Source organism: Cupressus sempervirens, chromosome 9 (assembly GCF_028749045.1).
Source record: "Cupressus sempervirens isolate cs-2001-9-10 chromosome 9, ASM2874904v1, whole genome shotgun sequence".
Taxonomy (NCBI): Eukaryota; Viridiplantae; Streptophyta; class Pinopsida; order Cupressales; family Cupressaceae; genus Cupressus; species Cupressus sempervirens.
This window is the reverse complement of record NC_143126.1, coordinates 752,857,471-752,880,624: the sequence shown is the minus strand read 5'-3', so window position 1 is coordinate 752,880,624 and position 23,154 is coordinate 752,857,471. Positions and strand designations below refer to the sequence as shown.

General features: G+C 38.8%; 1 protein-coding gene across 4 annotated transcripts in view; it reads right to left on the bottom strand.

Annotated features, from left to right (window-relative positions):
* Nucleotides 1–20,207: 20,207 nt before the first annotated feature.
* The window catches only part of LOC149540869 (zinc finger CCCH domain-containing protein 12-like), an 82,705-nt gene continuing 79,758 nt past the window's right edge, over nt 20,208–23,154 (bottom strand). For all 4 annotated transcript variants that reach the window (XM_089801934.1, XM_089801935.1, XM_089801936.1 and 1 more), the window contains exon 7: nt 20,208–21,518. In XM_089801934.1, the coding sequence (XP_089658060.1) occupies nt 21,171–21,518 (348 nt within the window). In that variant the 3' untranslated portion in view covers nt 20,208–21,170. The remainder of the gene's footprint in view (nt 21,519–23,154) is intronic.

The window sequence follows — 23,154 nt, the reverse complement described above, 5'->3', positions numbered from 1 at the left end:
TCAAATGGAGTTGGAATTTGGGTGTGAGTGTATGTTTTTGATGTAAAATGGCTTCTTAAAATGGCATTATGACTTTACTTCATGGATTGTGTTGTTTTGCAAAAGGGAAGAATTCAATTTATAGGCAAGAGGCTTGAGGGATTGCAGGCTAAGATGCAAGGATGGGAAAAAGCTCATAGAGGGCTCAGATTGCATGAGAGGAGAGCACATGGATTGTGCTTCCTTACAGCCAATCAGGGAGTGACACATGTCACAAGGTGAAAGGATGGAGGAAAGGGGAAGGATGAGTCAACAAACGAGGTTCAAGGGATAAAATCTTCATAAAGACCCTCATAATGGCTTGTAAGAGCAATAAAATGGCTTGGAAGAGTCATTTATGGCCTAGTGGGCTTCATAAAGTTTTATGGTTGGGATATTTTGAAGGAGATGAGAGGAATTTCGACTTGGGCTTGATTAGGAAGGTTTTAAGCTTGCTTAAGATTGTGCAAATGATTAGAGGATGGATTAGGATGGTTTAGGATTAGCTTAGGGATAGGCAAGTGGATGGCATTTAATGAGGATGGGTGAAGGAGGAGATATTTGTTAACTTTGGCTTGGGTTAGTAAGTCTTAACCCATGTTTAGGGAATGTGACAAGGTTAGGAGGGGATTAGGATTAGGTTTAAAGACATCTTCTAGAAGAGTCTAGACTTTGGATGAGGATAAAGACTTTCTAGAATAGTCTAGAACTTCCTAGGATGAGGATGAAGACTTTCTAGAAGAGTCTAGAACTTCTTAGGATGAGGATAAATTAGATTTTTAGAAAATAAATAAAGTTTTATTTATTTCAAGGGTTTGGGTTGAGGAGATATTTATTAAAACTTTTTTAATAAACATGAGGATTAATATTTAATCTTAATTAAATATTTTGATTTGGGATTAGGGGTAGGAAATGATGGGATTAGCCTTTAATCAAAATTAAAGAAGGATTAGAAGATTTTGGAAGAGGTTAGTGGCCTTAAAGAAATTGGCCAAGTTTTGGGCAAGAAATAAATTTTTTATTTATTTTGGGTTTTTTGGTCAATTTATTAATTAAATAATTAATAAATAAGGAAATAATGTTTAAATAAGATTTAAACATTTTTGGGAGGGATTCCTTAATTAAATATTTTTAATTAAGATAAAGGGATTTAATGGCATAAAAATAAATTAATTAATTAATAAATGTTATGTCATTAAAAAAATTTCAAAAAATAAAAATACTTTATTTTCTAAAGGTTTTTAGGTGTCTACATTTTGCCCCTCTTTGATGTGATGCCGCAAGTGGCATGGCATCAAAGATAAGAAAATAAGATGCCCAAGGCTAGAGAAGAAGAGGAGAGAATGGACTGCAAGATGCCCCCTCAAGAAGGCGGCGGGGAGAGAAAGCGAGGCTCGACAACTTCTTGAAAAGTACAAGAATCCAAGATGAGCAAGAAGACTCAGATTGGTTTAAGAGAAGAGGTTTAGTTAGCTCAAACTCTCACTATGGGAGAATGATAAACGGAGAATTAGAGGCACAAGAGGAAGCAAGCTTAAGTTCTCAGGGATTGCAGAGGATGAAGGAGCAGAGTGCTATAAAAAGGAATCCAAGATAGGGAGAAGGATGAGGGGATTATAAAGCTGGTGCAACAGGATTTCAAAGAGTCAGATTGGTGGAAGATGGGTTTCGGAGATCCCTAGGACTAGGATTGTGGATCTTGAAAGATGAGGCTTGGTGGATTGATTGGATTGGTGGATCCCTAAGACTAGGATTGTGGATCCCTAAAGCTAAAGGTGAGGAGTGATTCAAAGAGATACTAATGCATAAGCTGGGGTAGGAGAGATGGATGCTAGATATGGATGGGGGATAATGGAGATGAGGGAAAACCATTGAATCTTTTTGAGCGGGAGGATACTTCAAAGAGAAGTACCACCATGTAGTTGAGCACTAGATTTTCTATAGGACTCTTGGTTAATTGCCAAGGTTACCAAGAACATCAAGGCCTTTTCACCAACTGTCCAGAGGACTGACAAACTGACTCAAAACAAACACGCAAGGATTGCCCCAGTATCACACATGAATCCCAGAGGAAGCAGCAAGCAGAAAAGAAAAACAAACAAAAGACTTGATCAAGACCTTATGCTCTGATTGCCCCATTCGCAGTATACCATGATATAGAAGATCATGGCAACCTTGAGGAGGGAACAAGGAGATTGCTTAAAAAGATATTTCAAGACCCAACAGGGAAGAGTCCAAATCAAAAGAAAGCAAAAATCCAAAAGAGAACTGTTTGCCAATGAGATGGGTAGGACGAGGTACTAACAGACCAAGATCAGACATGAGGAAAGCTATATCCTACAAGGACCTATCGAAGAGCACCTATGCTGGTGGATTTGGATGAGTGATGCGTCTGGCAAGCTGAACTAAGAAAGATAACACTTTGGTGACAGGAAATCTAGCTAAAGGATACATTGGAATAGCTAACCAGGCTGTGCGATGGGTGCAAGATGTTGATCAAGGACGAACTGACACGAATGCTAGATAGATACAATGGTACTAAGCTAAAGAGGATGTACAAGCTGATGGACCAAGATATGTTACAAATGTACAAGTTTGTTCATGTTTTGGTTTTTGTGAGATGGAAATGTTTGTGAAGGATGGAATATCTATAATAGGTGATAGGTGGATAGGTAGATGGTTTGCAAAAAGCTTAAGTGAAAATGGGGTTTTGTGTGTGCACGTGATAGTATACAAGCTAGGATACAAGATTATTTACAGGCTAGAATATGGTACAAACTTTGGACAAGATTCAGATATACAAGGTATGGTACAAGATTTACAGAGTATAATACAAGCTTTGGTACAAGATTTTACAAGCTGAGGTACAAGATTTTACAAGCTGTACAGGAGGTATTTACAAGCTCCATTAGATTTTGGATATTTGGTTGGAACACCAAGGGAGCAAGCAGGTGTTTTATGGGATGGTGGGTGAATGGATGAGGGATAGGATAGTGATAGATAATGGATTAGTCTTAGTACACAAGGTGCTTGAATTACTAGGTTTTCACCAAGGTACCTATCCAAGGCGCTTGAATTGCCAAATTTTCACCATTGGACGCTTATTTCTCTTTACTATTTTTTTTTGTATTTTTCAAAAGTTGGATATACCAAGGATCTTCAAGCATAGAACTTCTTGAGATGAATGATGTTAGTAGGATCATTCAAGAGTTCTCCTTCCGATGTAGATAGCTGATAGGCTCTGGAGCGAAAGGAAGCAGTGACAACATAAGGACCAAGCCATGTAGGTTCAAACTTGCCTTTCTTTTCTCGATCTTCTTGGACTTTCATGTTTTCTTTGAGGACCATGTCACCTGGCTGAACGTGTCGTGGAAGCACCTTCTTGTTGAAATTCCTTTTGAGATGAGTTTGATAGACTATGAGATGATCATAGGCTTGTTGTCGCTTCTCATCTAAGAGATCTAGCTGGGTGAGCCGAGCTACTCTGTATTCTTCATCTAATATTTGCCCATGCAAAGATATGCGCAAGGAGGGAAGTTTAACCTCTATAGGTAGTACCACTTCGGCACCATAGACTAGGGAGTATGGAGTTGTTCCTATGGATGTATGAAAGGAAGTTTGATAGGCCCATAGGGCTGGATTTATTTGTAGGTGCCAATCACGGCTGGAATCATTGACAACTTTCTTTAGGATTTTGAGGAGGGTTTTGTTAGTTGCCTCTGCCTGGCCATTACCTTGTGGGAAATATGGGCTATAAAAGTGGTGATGGATGTGGAGGGAAGTGCATAATTCTTCCATGTTGAGGTTTTCAAAGTTACCTTGGTGGTTGGTGAAGATGGTGGATGGGATGCCGAAGCGGCAAACAATGTGGTACAAGATGAACTTGGAGACCTGAACTCCTGTAGCTGAGACTAGGGGGACTGCTTCCACCCATTTAGTGAAATAGTCTATAGCTGTTATTATCCATTTATGTCCATCAGATGAGAGGGGTGTGATAGTTCCAACTAGATCAAGGCCCCAACAAGCAAAAGGCCAAGGTGGTGCAATAGGTTGTAGATCTTGTGCTGGAGCGTGCACAAGATTTGCATGCTGCTGACATGGGAGACACTTTCTGACAAAGTCACAGGAGTCTTCTTCAATGGTAGGCCAATAGTAGCTTGCTCTAAGGATTTCTCGCGCTAGGACAATACCACTCGTGTGGGCACTGCAAAGTCCAGAATGTACTTCCTTTAACACCATCGCGACCTCGTTTTGGTCTAAACATCGAGAGAGAGTATCATGATAACCCCGACGATATAGGGTATTGGCTATGATAACATAGCATGATGATTTTTGGATGAGGTTCTGGCATTGGGTACGTGTGAGGTGAGGGGGATATGATGCCATCATTAAGGTAAGCGTGAATCTCATAGTACCAAGGGGATTGGAGACCAACCAAGATACAAACACGGTTTGAATCCTCATTCGCATAGGCGGGTGTGAGGAGCTGCTCCACTAAAAACTCATACTGTGTAGCTGCTTGGGGAATTTCCAAGAGCGAGCCTATAGTAGCCATAGCATCTGCTGCTTTGTTCTATATTCGAGGCACTTGTGTAAACTGAAGCCTTGTAAAATGCTGGGTTAGCTGATCAATTAGCTCTTTGTAGGGTAATAGCTTTTCATCTTTGGTTTGATATTCATTTAGGGCTTGCTTGATGATGAGCTGAGAATTGTCAAAGATTTGTAGCTCAGCAATGTTCCATTCTACAGCTATCTTTAATCCTGCTACGAGGGCCTCATATTCAGCTATATTGTTGGTGCTAGGGAATTGTAGCTTGAAGGCTTTTGAAATGTAATCTCCTTGAGGTGTGACCAACAATATTCCTGCCCCTGATCCATGAGATGTGTATGAGCCATCAAAATAAAGTTTCCATGGGGGTTGTTCTTCAATTAGACAGATATTCTCATCTGAAAATTCTGTGATCAAAGGATAAGCATCTATTAGAGGTGCATCAGCTAGGTGATCTGTTGTAGCTTGCCCTTTGATTGCCTTTTTGTCCACATACTGGATGTCAAATTCGCTAAGGAGCATAACCCATTTGGCCAAATGGCCTGTAAGTGCTATTCTGGAGAGCATATACTTGAGAGGGTCAATCTTGGAGACTAGTTGGATGGCATGACTTAGCATGTAATGGTGAAGCTTTTGAGTTGAGAAAACAACTGCCAAACAAGATTTTTCCATAGGAGTGTAATTGAGTTCATAACCAACTAGGGTTCTACTGATGTAGTAGATGGCTCTTTCTCTACTGTAGTCATCGAGCTGTGCTAGAAGTTCCCCTAGAGCAGTAGGTGTTGCTGATATGTACAAAACCAGGGGACGACCAGGAACTGGTGGAACCAAGATAGGGGGATTGATGAGATACTGCTTGAGATGGTCGAAGCTGCGCTGACATAAAGGATCCCACTTGAAGTTCTCATCCTTCTTTAGTAAATGTGAAAATGGTGTACACTTATCTGCAAGCTGGGAGATGAAGCGTCGAACAGATTGAAGCTTTCCCTGAAGAGAACGAAGTTGTCGCAGTGTCTGGGGAGGAGGCATGTCTAAGATAGCCTTGACCTTCTTGGGGTTGATCTTTATACCTCGTTTAGAAACTATAAAGCCTAGAAGCTTGCCAGATGTGACCCCAAAGACACATTTCTTGGGATTCAGCATGAGATGATATTTGGCTAACCTATCAAAGACTTTCTCCAGGTCAGCAAGATGATCCATGAAGGTATGAGACTTGACCAAGATATCATCCACATAATCCTCCAAAATGCTATGGATGAGATCATGAAAAATGGTTGTCATAGCTCTTTAATAGGTAGCCCCAGCATTCTTTAGGCCAAAAGGCATCATGTTGTAGCAAAAGGTTCCCCAAGGGGTAGTGAATGTTGTCTTATGCTGATCCTCTTCTGCAATCTTGATTTGATTATACCCAGAAAATCCATCCATGAGGGACAAAATTTCATGTCCAGCTATAAGATCTACAATCATATCTATGTTGGGCAAGGGGAAATCATCTTTTGGACAAGCTTTGTTAAGATCTCTGAAATCAGTACAGATTCTGATGTCACCAGAAGGCTTAGTGACGGGGACCATGTTGGAGATCCACTCTGAATAGTCGATAGGTCGGATAACCTTAGCAGCTAACATTCTTTCTAACTCATCTTTGACCAGTAATGCCACCTTGGGGTGCATTTTTCTAAGCTTTTGTCTGACGGGCTTGATTTGTGGATTGATTGCAAGATGATGAACTACAAGCTTTGGATCAAGCCCTGGCATGTCCTGATATGACCATGCAAATCAGCCAATGTTCTCTCTTAAAACCTCAAAGAGGAGATCAGCTTGGTCTTGTGATAGGGATGCAGCAATGTGAACAAGCCTAGGGATCTCTGAAGAACCGATGTTGACTTCCCTAGTATCCTCAATTAGAATAGAAGATATCTCTAGTCGATTATCTTGAGGAGGTAATGCTAAATCCTCATGTTCTGCTTGTGGCTCTGGATGTTCTTGCTGAGGGGTTCTCTTCGCTGCCTTAGCTAGTCTCAAATTCACCTTAGTTCTAGTTTTGGGTGTATCGGAACTAGGTTGGGGATTTTCTCCAAAATACCCCTTGGGATCTAGCTTGTAGATATAGGCAGAATCTAGCTTCTTTTTCTTGTGAGGTGTTTCAGCTCCCATGAATCTCAGAAGCACTTCCTTTGATGTGAACTCATCAATGTGTATGACGCTTGGTTGGTCCCAATCTATGAGTTGTGGATGGGCAAGTGGTAGGTCAATGAGGTGGATGGATAGTTCTTGGAGAACAAAGTCTCCGAGGGAGATTTGGTCTAGGATATCATCGTAGGCTCTCTTTTCAACTTCCTCAGGAATGTCTTCGATTTTGACAAGGTCGCAGTGAATGTTCGAATAAGCGTGACCGTCTGTATTGGTGTCCCCAGTTGTGGGTATGCCAAAGCCAAGACCTGACTTCGATTCCCACTTGTATGCATCAATGGGGCACTGCATGCCTCTTTCTTATGGTCCTAGACCACCACCTTGATAGTTCCATTTGTCAGTGATGAGCTTATGTTCTTGGGGATATTTTTGGTTGAAGTAATCAAGGCGTGCCTGATTTCTTTGAGGTGCATCCTTATGTAACCAATTGTTGATATCTAGAGTGAGCTCCTCATGAAGAGGGATTTTTGAGGATACAAAGGTTGTTGGGCCAAACTATTTGTATCGAGGAGGTGGAATCTCCTTAGATTTGTGATATGTCAGTCGTCCATGGGCATGTGGATCAAGTGGGAGTGCCCAGACAGAAAATGCATCTGACAGACTATACTCTCCACAACCCTTGTTATTGATCTTCATGGTAGACAGGGTAGAGGCGAGGATGGTTTTCGGGTCATTACAAGTGTGGGATGAGCTGGCGATGGATGTGCCGATATCAATTCCAGGGCAATGGTTTGTATATGAAGCTTCAACCGCATTGCAGTAAGCAAAGGGTTCTGGATCGGCATGGATGGTTACCTCAGTGCCTTGATGCGAAAATTTGACGCACTGATGGTAAGTGGATGGAACGGCTTTCATGGCATGAATCCATGGGCGACCGAGGAGGATGTTGAATGGTAGGTTTAGATCAATAACATGGCAGAGTGTTTCTCGGATGACTGGCCCAACCTTGATTGGCAGCAAAATAGTTCCTTCTGTGGTTCTTTCCAAGTTGTCATAAGCCTTGATGGTGATAACCTCACTGATGATATCTGCCTCAGTATACCCAGCTTGTTTTATGAATTTTAGGGTGCAAATATTCAAGGCTGATCCATTATCTATCATTACTCTTTTCACAGCAAAATTGGATACCATGATGGCTATGCGAAGCGGAAGGGTGTGATCTAGCTCGACCACGGGTATGTTGGTGGGTTTGAATGATAGGGCACATGAGGATGAAAGGTGTCCAACAAGATTACGAAAATCAGTAGCATTGATATCAGAAGGGACACGGGATTCTATGAGAGCACTGTCAAGGATGTTCTTGTACACAGGACTAGTGCGAAGAAGGTCTAAAATGGAGATTTGGGTTGGCATGTTCCCAAGGTGTTCCAAGATATTGTACTGGCTTTTTTATGGAGCTGATGGTGCTGGTGAAACGGGTGGGCCTGCGATGTTAAATCAGGCTCTTCGAGTGGTGACTACACACTCATTGTTTAGTCCTTGGATATTGATAACATTGACAGAAGGCTCTTTCTTGGATATACAACCTATAAGGCTATCATAGTCTATATAGGATGAAGTGTGGTCATTGTTCTTCCCATGCTGTTGGTTTGGCTGACGGTTGTTGGTGTTGTTGTTGGTTTAGATAGGTGCTTTTCCAGGATTTTGATTGTTGTGAGGAGGAAAAGCATTTTGATAGATCTGTAAGCCTGCATTGGGAGAGGTTTGGGCACCAACAGTGATTTCCTTCCGATCAATGAGGTCCTACACATAGTCTTTCAGTTTCATGCATCTGAGGGTAGTGTGACCTTTTACCCTATGAAATTTGCAGTACTCATTGTCTTTGTACCATGCAGCTTTAGATTGGCTTGGGTCAATTTGCTGAGTAGGAGGAAATTTGATGAGGTTTTCCTTGACTAAGTTCTCAAAAATGACATCCAATGGCTCACCAAGGGGTGTATAGTTTCTAGGTGTAGGTTGGAATCTGGGCTTTTGTCTTGCAGCTACATTGATGGCATTAGCTTGATTGCTAGACCCTTGAAATTTTGGTATTGGATTGTGGTTTTGATAGCTGTGGTTATTCTGTTGTTGGTAGTTGATAGCTTGTTGATTGTTTGGTTGATAGGGTGGGTTGGACTGGTTGTGAGAAGGACCAACAATATTCACATGTCTGGTGTCAGTGACGCCATCTGTTGCAACATGCTTGTTTTTGTTCCAATACCTAGACTTGTCATTGGAATGTGATTGATTTTGGTTGGCTTCCTTGTAAATCTTGACCACACCATCTTTAATGAGTCCTTTCTCAAGGATCATTCCTTTCTCTTTGATATCTTTGTAGGTCTATAAACAGTTCATGGTCATGTGGTGAGCCAAGGTAGGATGGGCATTATCAATAAACATTTTCACCAAATGGCGCTCTAGCAAGGTGCAAGAAATGCGGGTGGTAAGGGTTTGCCATCTTTGCAGATATTCGGAAAGGCTTTCTCCACCTTTTTGCTTGGTGTGGACAAGATCAACTACTGATAGCTCTGTTTCAACAAGATGGGCATATTGGGCTACAAATGCCTCAGATAATTCAGCAAAAATTTTAATTGTGCCATAGGGGATTCTATAAAACCATTCAAGAGCTAGTCCGACCAAGCTTTTGGGAAAGAGACGCAAGAGGAAGACGTCATCGTATGCCACTTCTTGGCAGTGCATGTAAAATTCTTTGATATGTGTGACGGGGTCTCCTTTTCCTCTAAATTTGTCAAATTTGGGCGTCTCAAAATGCTTGGGGAATGGTGTCATGGTAATGGCTCTGTCAAATGGGTAAGGGCACACATTCTCAAACTTGAAAGTTTTTGGATCATTTCCCTCTTGGATGTTCTTCAAAGCTGTTTTCATGGCTTCCCATTCTGAATTAATGGGTGATGGCTGGGGTGCCCCCAATGTAGGAGTTCCTTGAAGTAGGTATGCACTAGATGGGGCCACTGAATATGGATGGCTATGAGGGATTTTCTTATAGGGATTGTACATTGTTTGGGCAGCTGCATGGTGGATGACAATTTGCTGAGGAGGAGGTGGCACATAGTGCTACATGTGCTGCGAGGCTTGCTGTTGATATGGGATTTGAGGTTGCGATTAAGGAACATAAGCTGGCTATGGGATAAATGAATTCCTTTGTGGAGGTAAGGTATAAGATGGTTTTGAAGCTTGGGGAAAGGATTGGGGGGCTTGTGGGGTTTGACCAAGGTATGTGGGTTGTGCCCCCATTTAGGATGGTACCTGCAAATAATTGGTGGTTGGCTGGATTGCTGGGTTACCTCTTAGAAGTGGCATTGAAAAGTAGTTGGTAATAGGAGGTAATGGATTAGTTGGTGGTGGAGGTGGTGGTGGTGGAGGTGGTGGGAATTGAAAGCTAGGAAATGGAATTGATGGGGTTTGATAGCTTGGTGGCTGGATTTGAAAGCTTGGTAGAGTGGTGGCGGGAGCTTGGATCACTTGAGAGCTGGGTAGAACATTGGTAGTAGCTTGTGGGGTTTGATAGCTTTGTGGAGTGAGGGTAGTAGCTTGTGGATTTGTGGTTGATGGCACTGAGCTCCCAAGACCTAATGGAAATGATGAGATTGTACTTTGGGCTATGGTGAACAAGCTGGGGGTGATGAAAGGTTGATTACTTGGCCCCATGGGCGGCATCACTATTGTATATTGCTGAGGTTGCCCAAAGATGCTAGCACTGATTTGGAAGATGGGTGGATTTGGAAGGCTGGGTTGGGGAGCAGCAGCAGCAATAGTGAAGGGCGTGAACGGTGAGGTGTTTTGGGTAAAGGAGGTTTGGAGTGGAGAGGTATGAACCAAGGATGGAGTGGTGGTGGCTAGGTTGGCTTGCGGCATGGAGATTTCAACTTAGATGGATGATGGTATGTTTGGGTCTGTTGGATCATATGGATTGGTTGGAGGCTCTTCTTTTGGCATATATTGAGGATAATTTGGATCATAAGAGACTATGGCTGGTGGAAGCTGCCCAAACAACGGGTGAGATGGATCTGATAATGGAGGGGGTCTTCCAAAGTCAAAGGTTCCTACATTGTCCCTTCAAAAATTAGCCATGATTGTCTCTTTGTTCTTGTCTATAATGGCGTTTACCAATACTGCATTTTCTGGTTGGTTCATGAAAGCTTCAATGTCAGTAGATGATGGAATAGCTTTCTCTAGGCTGAAGGATGGCTAAGTGCTCAAGGGGGGTGAGGTTGTTCGATCCAAATGATAGGGCTCCATTTTTTCTTTCTTCTTGGCTAAGCGAGTGATGGGTGGCATGAAAAATGCTCCTAGGGATGAGATGCAACAAATGTTGGTGGATGCAAAAGGGAGGAAGGCTTTTCTATGCAAATGATTTCCTAGGTTGAGGCAAAGCTGTATGACAAAACCTAAGGAGGATTAGGTTGGGGATTCTAACTTCAAAGATATGTTGCCAAAGCACAAAAGGTTTTTTTTCCTATGTGCAAGCTTGATGGTGATTGTGTCAACTTAAGGATAGACTGATGATCCTTTAGGAAGAACACGAGATTGACCACTTGTGGATCCCAACCTTTAGCTCAAGGTGATGAGGGATAACAAGTGGCAAAGCTAGATTACCCTAGACAAAGCTTTGTCAAAGGGATAACCTTGGTGAGATTGGTGGTTTTGAAAGATTTTAGGAATGGCAAACTTTTAGCAAGGTGACAACAATTTTTGAAGGCTTGGATGTGAAGATTTTGGATTGCTGTCTAGATGGTTTGGTCCTAAATGAGATGGATGAGCTAATAATGCTTAAGGGGATAACCTAAGATGGCTAACTTTTCTACAAAGATGACTCTAAGGTGAAGCTTATCCAAGAAGGTGTGTTGGTAAGGCATAAGCAGGATTAACTCCTAGATGTTGGCTAAATTTGATGGTGCGCTCTAACCAGGCCTCTTGAAGTGCTTCGTCGGCAGCTTTATCCTCTACTTTGTGGAGTTTGGCAATTCGAGGACTTGGTGTTAGTTCTTTTCTCTTGGCTGAAAGTTCTTGGTATGCCTGAGATGGTTTGAGTTTAACTTTGTAGAACTTCTGTTTGCGTTTGGGTTGCTCTGACATCAATTCTTGAATCTGCTTGGCTTTGAGAGACCTCAGTTATTTTGCTTCAACTTGTTCAACATCTGGAATAGGCAGTGACTACGCTAAGTGTACCCTAAGCTAGGATTGACCAAGTTTGGAAAACATTCATTCAACAAATAAAGAGCAAGCAATAGATAGGAACAACCAGATAGAAGTTTTTGATTCTCAGAATGTGATACTTTCGTTGAGGAGTGTGTATGTTTTACAAATGTTTCGATCAATCACTTCAAACACATTAACACTGTAGATGGTTGTCTACAAGGCTGACAGTTGGTTTAGCTAGGGAGTCCTCGATATACCCAAAGGTACGTGAGGCCCAAATCCGTAGATGAAACCAACAAGATGTCACACAGCTGAGAGGATCAGTAACCCACTTCTCCTCTTTCACTTCTCAAGGGTATAAAGTTCCTTGAGGCTTAGCCCGAGTGACAAAAATTTTGATTCCAAGAGAGGTGTCTTTCGATTCACCTCCCGATTCTTATACTCCGCCAGAACGCTGGAGTTGAGCTCGTCCAAGGGGTGATGAAATCCCCAAGCAGGCCTCCTAAAAAGAAACAAAGTTTTGGATCCTAATCTTGTGCACCCAAGATGGCCTCGAAAGACGACAAGGGGAGAGAAGACTTGGATGACCTTGGGCTAAAAAAAAATACGCTTGTTCTTTTACCAACTGACTCTTATGTGTGTTAATCTAGACTTTGCAAGCACTCATGTTTAAGAGACAATGTTCAATTCCAACTTGAAGCCACAACAAAAGTAAATCGATCAAAGAATGCAAACAAGAAGAAGAGTTAGGGTCAACAAAAGCAGACTTGCACACCCGGAGGCCCTCCACGTCAAGTATCAATTAATTTTCTTTAAAGCATTCAATAGTTGGTGTGATTTTTTTTTAAGCCCAAAGCAAAGATGTGTGAGACTCGATTTGTCAAGCGCGCGCCCGGAGGCCCTCCACGTCAATAGTTGTTCAATTTTAGTGCCCAAACTTGAAGTGTGATCGATTTAATCTAGAGTTTTGGTTATTTAAAATTTTTGATAAAGTTAAAGCAAACGTTCAAATATCAAGTGAGTGAGTTAGATTGTGGAACATTTAACACCTTTTTCAAGTAGACCCATCCCCATAAATGGCGCTGAGATTGCAACCAATGGTTGAATTGATGGGTGATTAGAAAAGAGGTGAGTCCAAGGAACTACTCAAATTGATTTTTGCAAATTTGTATTTAACTTAACAAAGTTTCTTAAATGTCCAAAAATCAAACTTTACCTAAATTGCATGTGGAAAAGAGATTTGTTTTGTTCAATTTTAGAAGCTCCAAATGAAGTGTTTGATATTGCAATGGTTAATTGATCCTTGGCATTAAAAATTGGATTTATTGTTTTAATCATGCATTCAAGGAAAATTTGATTTTAATCCATGGAATTCAAGAGTGTGTTTAGCAACATGCATTCAAAGACAACTGATTAAACATTCAAGTTTTTTCCTTTGAGCATTCAAGATTGAGATTTTGTGTGTTGTTTTAAAAACTGTGAAGTGTTTTGTTTTAACCTTAGATCATTCAAGATTGTTTTGGACTCAAAAGTGAAAATGACTCTTTGGACTTTGGTTTTCATTCAAGATTTTGTGTTCTAGTTTGCATATTTTAAGCCCAAAAATGATATTCCTAGGTTGTTTTGATGCATGAAAAACCTAAGCAACATTCAAGATTTTGCAATAAGACATATGTTTGGAACAAATAACAAAGCTTTTAGGAAAAATTTTGGCAACCATTTAGGACTCTTAGTTTTCATGAGATTTTTAAAAGAACTTTAAAATATTTGCAAATGAGGTTTATTTTATCCTTGATTGATGCTTTGAGTTTGATTTAGATTTTAGTGTGCACTTAGTATTGATTTTGAACCTTTTGAAATGGAAACTTGAAGTTCTTTTTAAATTTTCAAAAATGAAGTGTTCCTAACTTTGCATGAATGCATCTAAAACCTTGATGTTGCAAGGATGCAAATAATTGAATTGGTTTAGTTTCACTTGTTAAAAGGCTTCTTTTTTTTTTTTGCAAATTTTTAGTTTTTTAATGGATTTAAATATGATTTAGGGGTTCATTTTAAGCACTAAAAAGAAGTGTGTATGATTTTGCTTCCTTCAAAAAAAATGGCCAAAATCTCCCACAAAAAGAAGAAGTAGTAGATGGAATAAGAAGAATATAGACAAGAAGAGGAAGAAGAATTCCAAGTGCTTTGTCCACCTATAAGCTTGAAAAATTTGCAAACACTATGAGATAGATTATGAGTTCCTTTGCCTTTTTCATGCTCATGTGGACCTACAAAACCAATTTATACAATCCTACCAATCACAAAAACAAGCAAAATTAGCCAAAATTAGCAAATGACAAAGAAAACTTGACTAAAAAAGCTAATGAAGATGACCCATGCGGGTCCCACCGAGCGTGCCAAAATGTATATGAGCAATGTTAGTATGCTAATAGAAACCAAATTTAAATAAAGCTTCTACAAACTAAAAAAAAATTCATAAACTTCAAGATAGACTAAGATGAGCTCTCAATTAAGAATATGAGCCATTAATGGGCTCTCTCAATAAGAAGCTCTCTTGTTGAGTGGCTTTGTCTAAATAGATAAGATGTATGCTCAAGCTTATGCTTCAAAAAGGGCTTCAAATGGAGTTGGAATTTGGGTGTGAGTGTATGGTTTTGATGTAAAATGGCATTATAACTCTACTTCATGGATTGTGTTGTTTTGCAAAGGGGAAGGATCCAATTTATAGGCAAGAGGCTTGAGGGATTGAGGGCTAAGATGCAAGGATGAGAAAAAGCTCATGGAGGGCTCAGATTGCATGAGAGGAGAGCACATGGATAGTGCTTCTTTACAGCCAATCAGGGAGTGACACATGTCACAGGGTGAAAGGATGGAGGAAAGGGGAAGGATGAGTCAACAAAGGAGGCTCAAGGGATAAAATCTTCATAAAGACCCTCATAATGGCTTGTAAGAGCAATAAAAGGGCTTGAAAGAGTCATTTATGGCCTAGTGGGCTTCATAAAGTTTTATGGTTGGGATATTTTGAAGGAGATGAGAGGAATTTCGACTTGGACTTGATTAGGAAGGTTTTAAGTTTGCTTAGGATTGTGCAAATGATTAGAGGATGGATTAGGATGGTTTAGGATTAGCTTAGGGATAGGCAAGTGGATGGCATTTAATGAGGGTGGGTGAAGGAGGAGATATTTGTTAACTTTGGCTTGGGTTAGTAAGTCTTAACCCATGTTTAGGGAATGTGACAAGGTTAGGAGGGGATTAGGATTAGGTTTAAAGACATCTTCTAGAAGAGTCTAGACTTTGGATGAGGATAAAGACTTTCTAGAATAGTCTAGAACTTCCTAAGATGAGGATGAAGACTTTCTAGAAGAGTCTAGAACTTCTTAGGATGAGGATAAATTAGATTTTTAAAAAATAAATAAAGTTTTATTTATTTCAAAGGTTTGGGTTGAGGAGATATTTATTAAAACTTTTTTAATAAACATGAGGATTAATATTTAATCTTAATTAAGTATTTTGAGTTGGGATTAGGGGTAGAAAATGATGGGATTAGCCTTTAATCAAAATTAAAGAAGGATTAGAAGATTTTGGAAGAAGTTAGTGGTCTTAAGGAAATTGGCCAAGTTTTGGGCAAAAAATAATTTTTTTATTTATTTTGGGTTTTTTGGTCAATTTATTAATTAAATAATTAATAAATACGGAAATAATGTTTAAATAAGATTTAAACATTTTTGGGAGGGATTCCTTAATTAAATATTTTTAATTAAGATAAAGGGATTTAATGGCATAAAAATAAATTAATTAATTAATAAATGATGATGTCATCAGAAATTTTTCAGAAAATAAAAATACTTTATTTTCTAAAGGTTTTTAGGTGTCTACAACGACGAAAGGCAAGATCTGAGAGGAATCTCTACAGATTAGTTTGTGCCTCAAAAGGACTGAAGTTCAAAAACCCTTTGAGCACGCAACATCGACTATCAACGACCACGTAATGCAAGCTCACCCGACCAAGCCACAAAGAGAAGAAATCCTCGGACCTAGTCTTCCATTTTATAGAGTTATGGTGCCCTGAGAAGCAAGTGAAACTACCACTAAGCAAGTATTGAAGTTGGCCAAAAGGAACTCTGCATGCTCAAAATCTTGCTTGTAGGGGAGTCTCTTGTACACCCTCCCTTCTTATGACACCAAAGGGGCCGAAAATAGAAGGGGAGGCCTCATCGAGCCAAGAAGATAAGTGTGTTGAGTCCGCCTTCGCACTGTGTCACTTGTGTAAGAGCCTCTTCCTTTGCTACCTCATTGCTTCCAGGCTTCTGTTTTTCGAAAAGTTCGCCTTCTATGTAGACAGTTGATGCTTCCATGGTTTGGATCTCAGGATCTGGCCGACCTAGACCCACTAGAAAATTGTGTTCTTGTCTTCGTTCGAAGATACCATTTTTATTGGGTGGTCTCCCTTTTCCAATATTTGCACCAGTCTTTTTCCAACCATGATACCCAAACAATTTTGTCGATCCTCCAAAGTCACTACCCATCAGTACCTTTGGAGACCAAACATTCATTAGTATTCTAATCCTTCTTTTTAAACAACATATTATTTATCAAGCTTTAAGATTTATGGGATTCTAGGAGTTCTCTTCCTTCCAATCCTTGTAAAAGGACAAACATGCCACTTGGGGAGAAGAAACGAAACCTGCAATGAAGGATAGTTTTAGTGGCTACTATTCGCCAATTGGCTAATATCAATCATCGAGGACCCTAGATTTGGCTAATGTTTTTGCACTTTTGGGGTGTCCATGTCGCCTACACTTTACCAAAATTGGGTCCCATGCTTTAGGTTAATCACCAATAGTATTATATTAGTATTTATAATTTAGTGATGAATTCGCCAATGGAATCTAATTTTTCTATGTAGTAAACTAAATATTTTCACCTACAATTTTCAAGGCTTGTCTTAATTAATGGTCATATTCACTAATATTTTGTAAAAATTTAAGTTACAGTACAGATTTAAGTATATAGATTTGACATGTGTCTCTATTTTAAAGACTTGTCATGAAGCTTTTTATCCTTTCTCACTTTGCCAAAAAATAGATTTGATTGGGGATGCGTGTTTTTACTTTGGGAACTTTCTTTAAAACCTAGTATCCTTTTAAAAGTTTGGTTTGAAATAGGATTTAGGCCATTGATTTAGGATCATCCAATGGTTAAAAATAATAGGGGTGCTTCCCCCAAACCAACATTCAATAATAAAAGTGGGCTAAATTTAACCTAAGTTTGATAATTAATTAAGCTCCATATAATTAAAATAATAAAATCATTGTTTCTAGGTATGTGAACTTTTTTCCACAATTTTCATGAACAATAAAAGATTCGCCAGGATTTTATAAGATTTTCATATGATTGAAAAACAATCGCCAATAAAATAAAATAAATTCCCTACTAAATAAAAATTCTCCAATTGAAAATAATTTTTTCCCCCTAAACTAATGTTCAATTTACCAAAATTTTATACTTTTTTCTCTAAAAGGAGGTTTCTTAAAGTTATCCCTACCTGAAATCTAGAACAAGTATTTCAATTGATAAAAAAGATAAAAGCAAAGGTACTGGGAAGCCATACCTTTGGAACATAAATATGGTATCTCACCGATAATGAGGTGAAGAATCCCTGAATCCTTAAAACCTGCAATTTCATAAATGTCAAATACAAAAACAATTTTTGAGGCCCAAAGTTGCCTTATTTTTCTCTTACGTCGAAAACCTAAGAAGTATGCTAGCCGGACCTAAATTATGGTAACGTGGCTCATGATGTTGAGTTGTCCTTATACTATTGACAAGACCACTATTCAACATCCACTCATGTAACACATGGAGTTATTTAATGCTAAGTACTTTTGATGTGACAATGATTTAAATTTTAAAATACCAACAAATACATCATGAATGACACGACACTCAACCCGAGGGAGAATGTTTCACCCAAGCTGGCGAGAGGAGCGGCAAACCACTACCTACCACCACCTAGAATGTTGTAGAGCCACTAGCGCAATCTAAAGCAAGCCACCGCTCATTCTACCATGGTTGAGGTCACACGTGTGCATGCAATAGTGACATTTTGTCCATACATTTCATATTTCAAAGCCAAAAACCTTACCACTCAAGCACCCGCAGAGGTATACCTATAACTTCCTTGGCCAAGTAAGGAAAAACTCGACCAATGAGATCCTATCTCACACCAAAACCCAGATCAAAACGTAATACTAGAGAGCACCCAAGTGGTAGAGACCATCCTCTGATGGAGCAAGTGCTTAAAAAACCAGGAACAAGGAACTCGCACCATCAAACCAAAAACACCGAAGAAGAGACTACTTATGCCTCCCCTCAGTGAGATAAACTTTCCACCATAAACCAATTTCCTACTGTTAAGTTCATCACACTAACAAGCTACAAAACTAGTCCAACAACATGACGGGTGGAGTCGAAGCGACTTCTTCCACATGACAAAAAACTGGAAAAAAGAGCAAACAGGAGCGCGAGTAGACCGACAACAAAAACCACACGCCAAAAGGCCAAAAGGCGAAAGCAAAAACAACAAAACACAAAGGAATGAGGAAACCGGAAAAAAGAACCCACAATAGAAAAGCAACCAGGCAAACACGACCTACAAAACAAGAGACGCGACAAGGGCCAAATGGGAATACCAAACTAAGAGTTGAAAACGAAGAACACCGTGGCACCAAAGTTCGTCCTACTTTGTACATGAACCGGAGCTAATTTCAAAACCCAAGGCAATTTCACAAACTGGCACAACCAAAACCACTTCCAGATAGGGTGACAACGCTAACGACAACTTGACTTGCAGAGCACAATTATGATTATCAAGCAAAGTGACAATTAACCCCTTTATGTGCCTTAAATAATATCTTGATCATGGTAGTTTAAAGGGTGCGTTAATTGTACTTGTCTTTCATTAATGAGCATTGCCACGTGTCTAGCCATTAGACCATAAAAATTTCCTCTATCATCGAAGACACGAGAAAAAGTTCCCATTTAATATGAGAGGAGCCTTTCAAGAAGACCAAGATCATTACTTCCCTTTTCATCACTGAAGGGATCTGTATCCTAGACAAGAAATGCAGAAGCCCGAAGGCCAAGAAACCAAACAAACCAAAGGAACTTACCTCAAGCAAGGCAAGATTGGAAAGCAAAAAGAGGGGACCCAACTTTTTGCTTACAAAATGTAGGGACGTGTATGCAAGGCATAACAGGATTCTACAATGCATTCATCTCTAGTAGATTTTAGAGTGGCATCTTCATCGATGTGGCTTAGAACACAACTTGGTAGTTGCAACCTTCAACATTAACATGGTAACACCCAAGAAAATTTTGGAGAGTATACATTTTGAGATTTCTTCCTATCGATTATTCTTTGGAATGACAAGCTTTCCTACATCCACACTTGGTTTTCCCTTCATACAAGAAGCAATGATGTTTGTATGCATCTAATTATATTTTTTCCCTCAAGCATTTAGCATTCATGCAATAGATTGTATATTATGACAAGGGTATAAAGTATCTCATTTTCCCTCTTCTGCAAGAATTATTAAATATATAGTTGTGACAAAATCAGTTCTTGTGAAGTTTATCAAGTCCTCTGTCCTTATCACACTATCATATTTTACCAATCTAGTGCCTTGTGTTACAATAAAAGAGACTATCATTTGAAAGAGCTCAATGTGCCTATTTATACTTTGTATGTTTCCTGGTAAGTTATGTAGAAAATCCATTAACGGCATGTAAAATCTACTACCAAGTCCATCTCTAGTAACATAGAGGTAGAGGCAAACACAAAATATTCAGCAACACCCTTGGAAAGGATTAAAGGAGCAGCTAGCTAATGATTATAGCTGATTTAAAAATTTAAGGATGGCTAACAAAATATTCTATCCAAATTTTCTAGCAAATCTTTAAAATGATATTTGTCTAATTTAAATATAAGTTAAATATATTACATATAATTTCATAGACTTCCTCTAGCTTTCTTTATTTTATAGGAAAGATAAATCTACCTCTTAGTATCTATAATAAAATTTAATTTCTCAAAATTTATGGTTACAACAGCTTTTATTCTTACAGTACATGAACTGTTCAACAATAATTTAAAATATGATGGTGTATTATATGATTTGTCTCTTTTTTCATAATGCTTTTTTTTCTAAATTTCCTAGTAAGACAAGTTAAAAATTGCATAGGAGGTACTTTTTGATTGAATTTGAAAATTTGGAAAAAAAAACTCAGTTTAAGATCTGGTATCAATAACTTCAACATAAAATTATGAATATAACTCTTTATTCTCATGAATTCACATTATTCCAAGCCTCCACATTTAAAGCTCTGTAAATATATCTTCAAAAATGAAGCTTATAAAAACTAATTTTGACGCATTACAAATGCCAAAATGTAAAGAGTTATGACCGAAGCAATGTGCTGCTTCAGAATACAAAAAATAACCCTTGCTAAAGATCGTGATGGATCTCAGAGTTCAGGTATATACATTCTCTACAAGCCATTCCAGTGAACTGCAAAATATAAGCGGACTATATGCTTCAAAAAATTGAATGAAATTAACTAAGCACTGGAAGTTCGGTATGCTCTGCTAACAACTGCCGTGAGAATTTACCCCATTTTTGCAGCACTCTTCAGAGTCCCTATAATTATCAAAATGTGAGAGCCAGGTATTCAAATGAACGAATGACCCAAGAAACATCAGATGGATTCTAAGCAAGGCCTGTCATTTCAATGGCAAGATTGACAAATGTATAAATATGTGAACAAGATGAAATAAAGTGCTGTCAAGCACAGACCAAAATTTTTATACTTCGGAACAGTATGAGGATTAAGCCTCATAGAACTGGACTGAGGGGTTGGTACTTGAAATATGAGAGGGAAGATCAAAAAAATCGACACAAAAGCTAGGAGTCCAAAAATAACACAGAAACAAGTTCAAAGAGGCTTATTCCCAACCAACATCTAACCACAATCTTTCAGTGAAAAAAAATAACAGGGATAAAGAATTTTGTTTCATTGAGATTTCATTGACATTACCATGATAAACTTAGGATGATAATGCAATAGGAGAAGATTCAGATCACAATGAACATAAAATTAAGGCTCCGGTTGCAACCAGTAGGAACTGCTTATAGGTTATTTCAGCTTGAAAGGGTTAATGCATCATCTCTCGTAATAGGAAGGATAGGCACCTGGTTTGACTCATTTGAAGCAATCACTTTTGATCAATCCCTGAAAAAGTGGAACCTGCTAAGCTGCTTGACGTTGTAGCTGGTGCTCCTGACCCTAAAACATCACCAGTTGAAGACAGGGGAGCAGCTTGTGATGTAGAAATTGTCTCTTTGGATGACCCAACGGCAGCCTCTGGCCTTAAATCTGAAGATGATGACGATGGGGCAAGAGTGGCTGATGAGGAGCCTAATGGATAAGGAGCCACAGGCATATCAGTTAGAGAGGATGCAGATGGGCTATAACTGATAGTCCCAAAAGGATGATCAAATTTGCAAGTTGGTCCATATTTGCAATATCCACGATGTGCGTAGAAAGAGCATATTGGAACCCCCTGTTATGCACATAGAAATATAGAACTTTAAGTCATGATAAACTCCTAAGAAAAATATAAAGGAAGAATGGCACTGGACAGTAAGGACAAACTATTAAAAAGAGATCACAGTTGCTAAATACATACATTGTACAACTATATCAAATATTTTGGCATGTCATGATTTAAATCCTGCTAAATGATTTACATAACAAAAGCTGGAAATGTTTTCTAATATTGAGAAAGCTATAGAAAACATAAAGAATAAGTAATGATATAAAATATTGGATTATCTCGGAATTTGATGTACTTTTACACAATCAATGTGATAGACACTATTCCTAGATTCATTATTCATGAATGATCAATGACAGCAAAAAACTTTTTGGACTGTTTGGCCGACTGAGATTGGATTCCCAAAGAAGTGAAGGTCCCTTCCTGTCTCGGCTCAGGGGAGAGACAAATATTAAAAACAAAAAAAAATTCTAGCTTCGGACATATTGCCTCTTAATTAGTCCCTCAAATAACTTTTCTAGCCTTTCTAGGAAGAGAATTAACCTGTAAAACTGTTTTCAAATTGATGTAACTTGTTTGGGAAATAAAATAAGATGCATTAACAAAGGGTCCTCAAAAACTGTCAAGTAAAGTGCATTAAGAACCATTAGTGGTACTAATTATATATTCATATGGAATGATGGTAATAGTAGGCCTTACACAAACAGTGTACAGTGCAAAAATTTCCTTTAGAACTGAGAACTAAAGCACTGAAAATATTATAATTGATTACAAATTTATATAACAAGTTTTATTGATTTCATCTCATGTAGATAGGCTATTCAAGTGTTGCCCTTAGTTACCATTAATGGGTTTGTCCTCCTTACCAAACAGATAATTGAATGCTTGCTTAGTAATAAACAGAACTCAGAAAGGATAGCTCAAACATAAGATGGGAACCTGGCTTACATGAATCTAATGAGAAACTCAAGGGGAGGCAATAAACAGAACCAGAGAAACATTTAACAAACTATTATATACTGTCAAAGAAAAATTATGATGACTTGTTAAGATGTCATTAGTAATGGATTAGAATTATCAAGCTGGGTTGATTTGGTTTCTAGAATGGCCTGAAATGATTTTAGTTCTTTATACTGCAAAATTCCTTCTTTAAGTTTATGATTCAATCACAATTCCGTTGCCTTCTGCAGCTCCCAAAATACTCATCCTAAATTCATTTGCAGCCTCTATGTGCTACAACAATGCTAGTTTTCTTGTTATTGTCTACAATTCTGTATAGTTTTGTTGGGTGCTGATATCAACAGACTACATCTACTAAATTTTTAATTCCAACTCTTGTTGTACTATGATAAGTGGTATAGCTTCTTCAATGCTTCATTATCTGTGTGTTTTTAATTATCATTGTAATTTTAGATTTTTATTTTTTTGACAAATATTTGCAATTTTTTTTAACCTTGCTACTAATTCCTGGTCATCTACATTCCAGCCGAATCCAACCTGTCCTCCATATAGGACACATGTCTAGCAGACAAATTTCCACCCTGTAACATAGCCCACCTAATTCTCCTTCACCTGCACTGGAGGTCTAAAGCTGAGACCTGCATGTGCAGCTGAGAGCCATTTATTCCAACCATATTCGCAT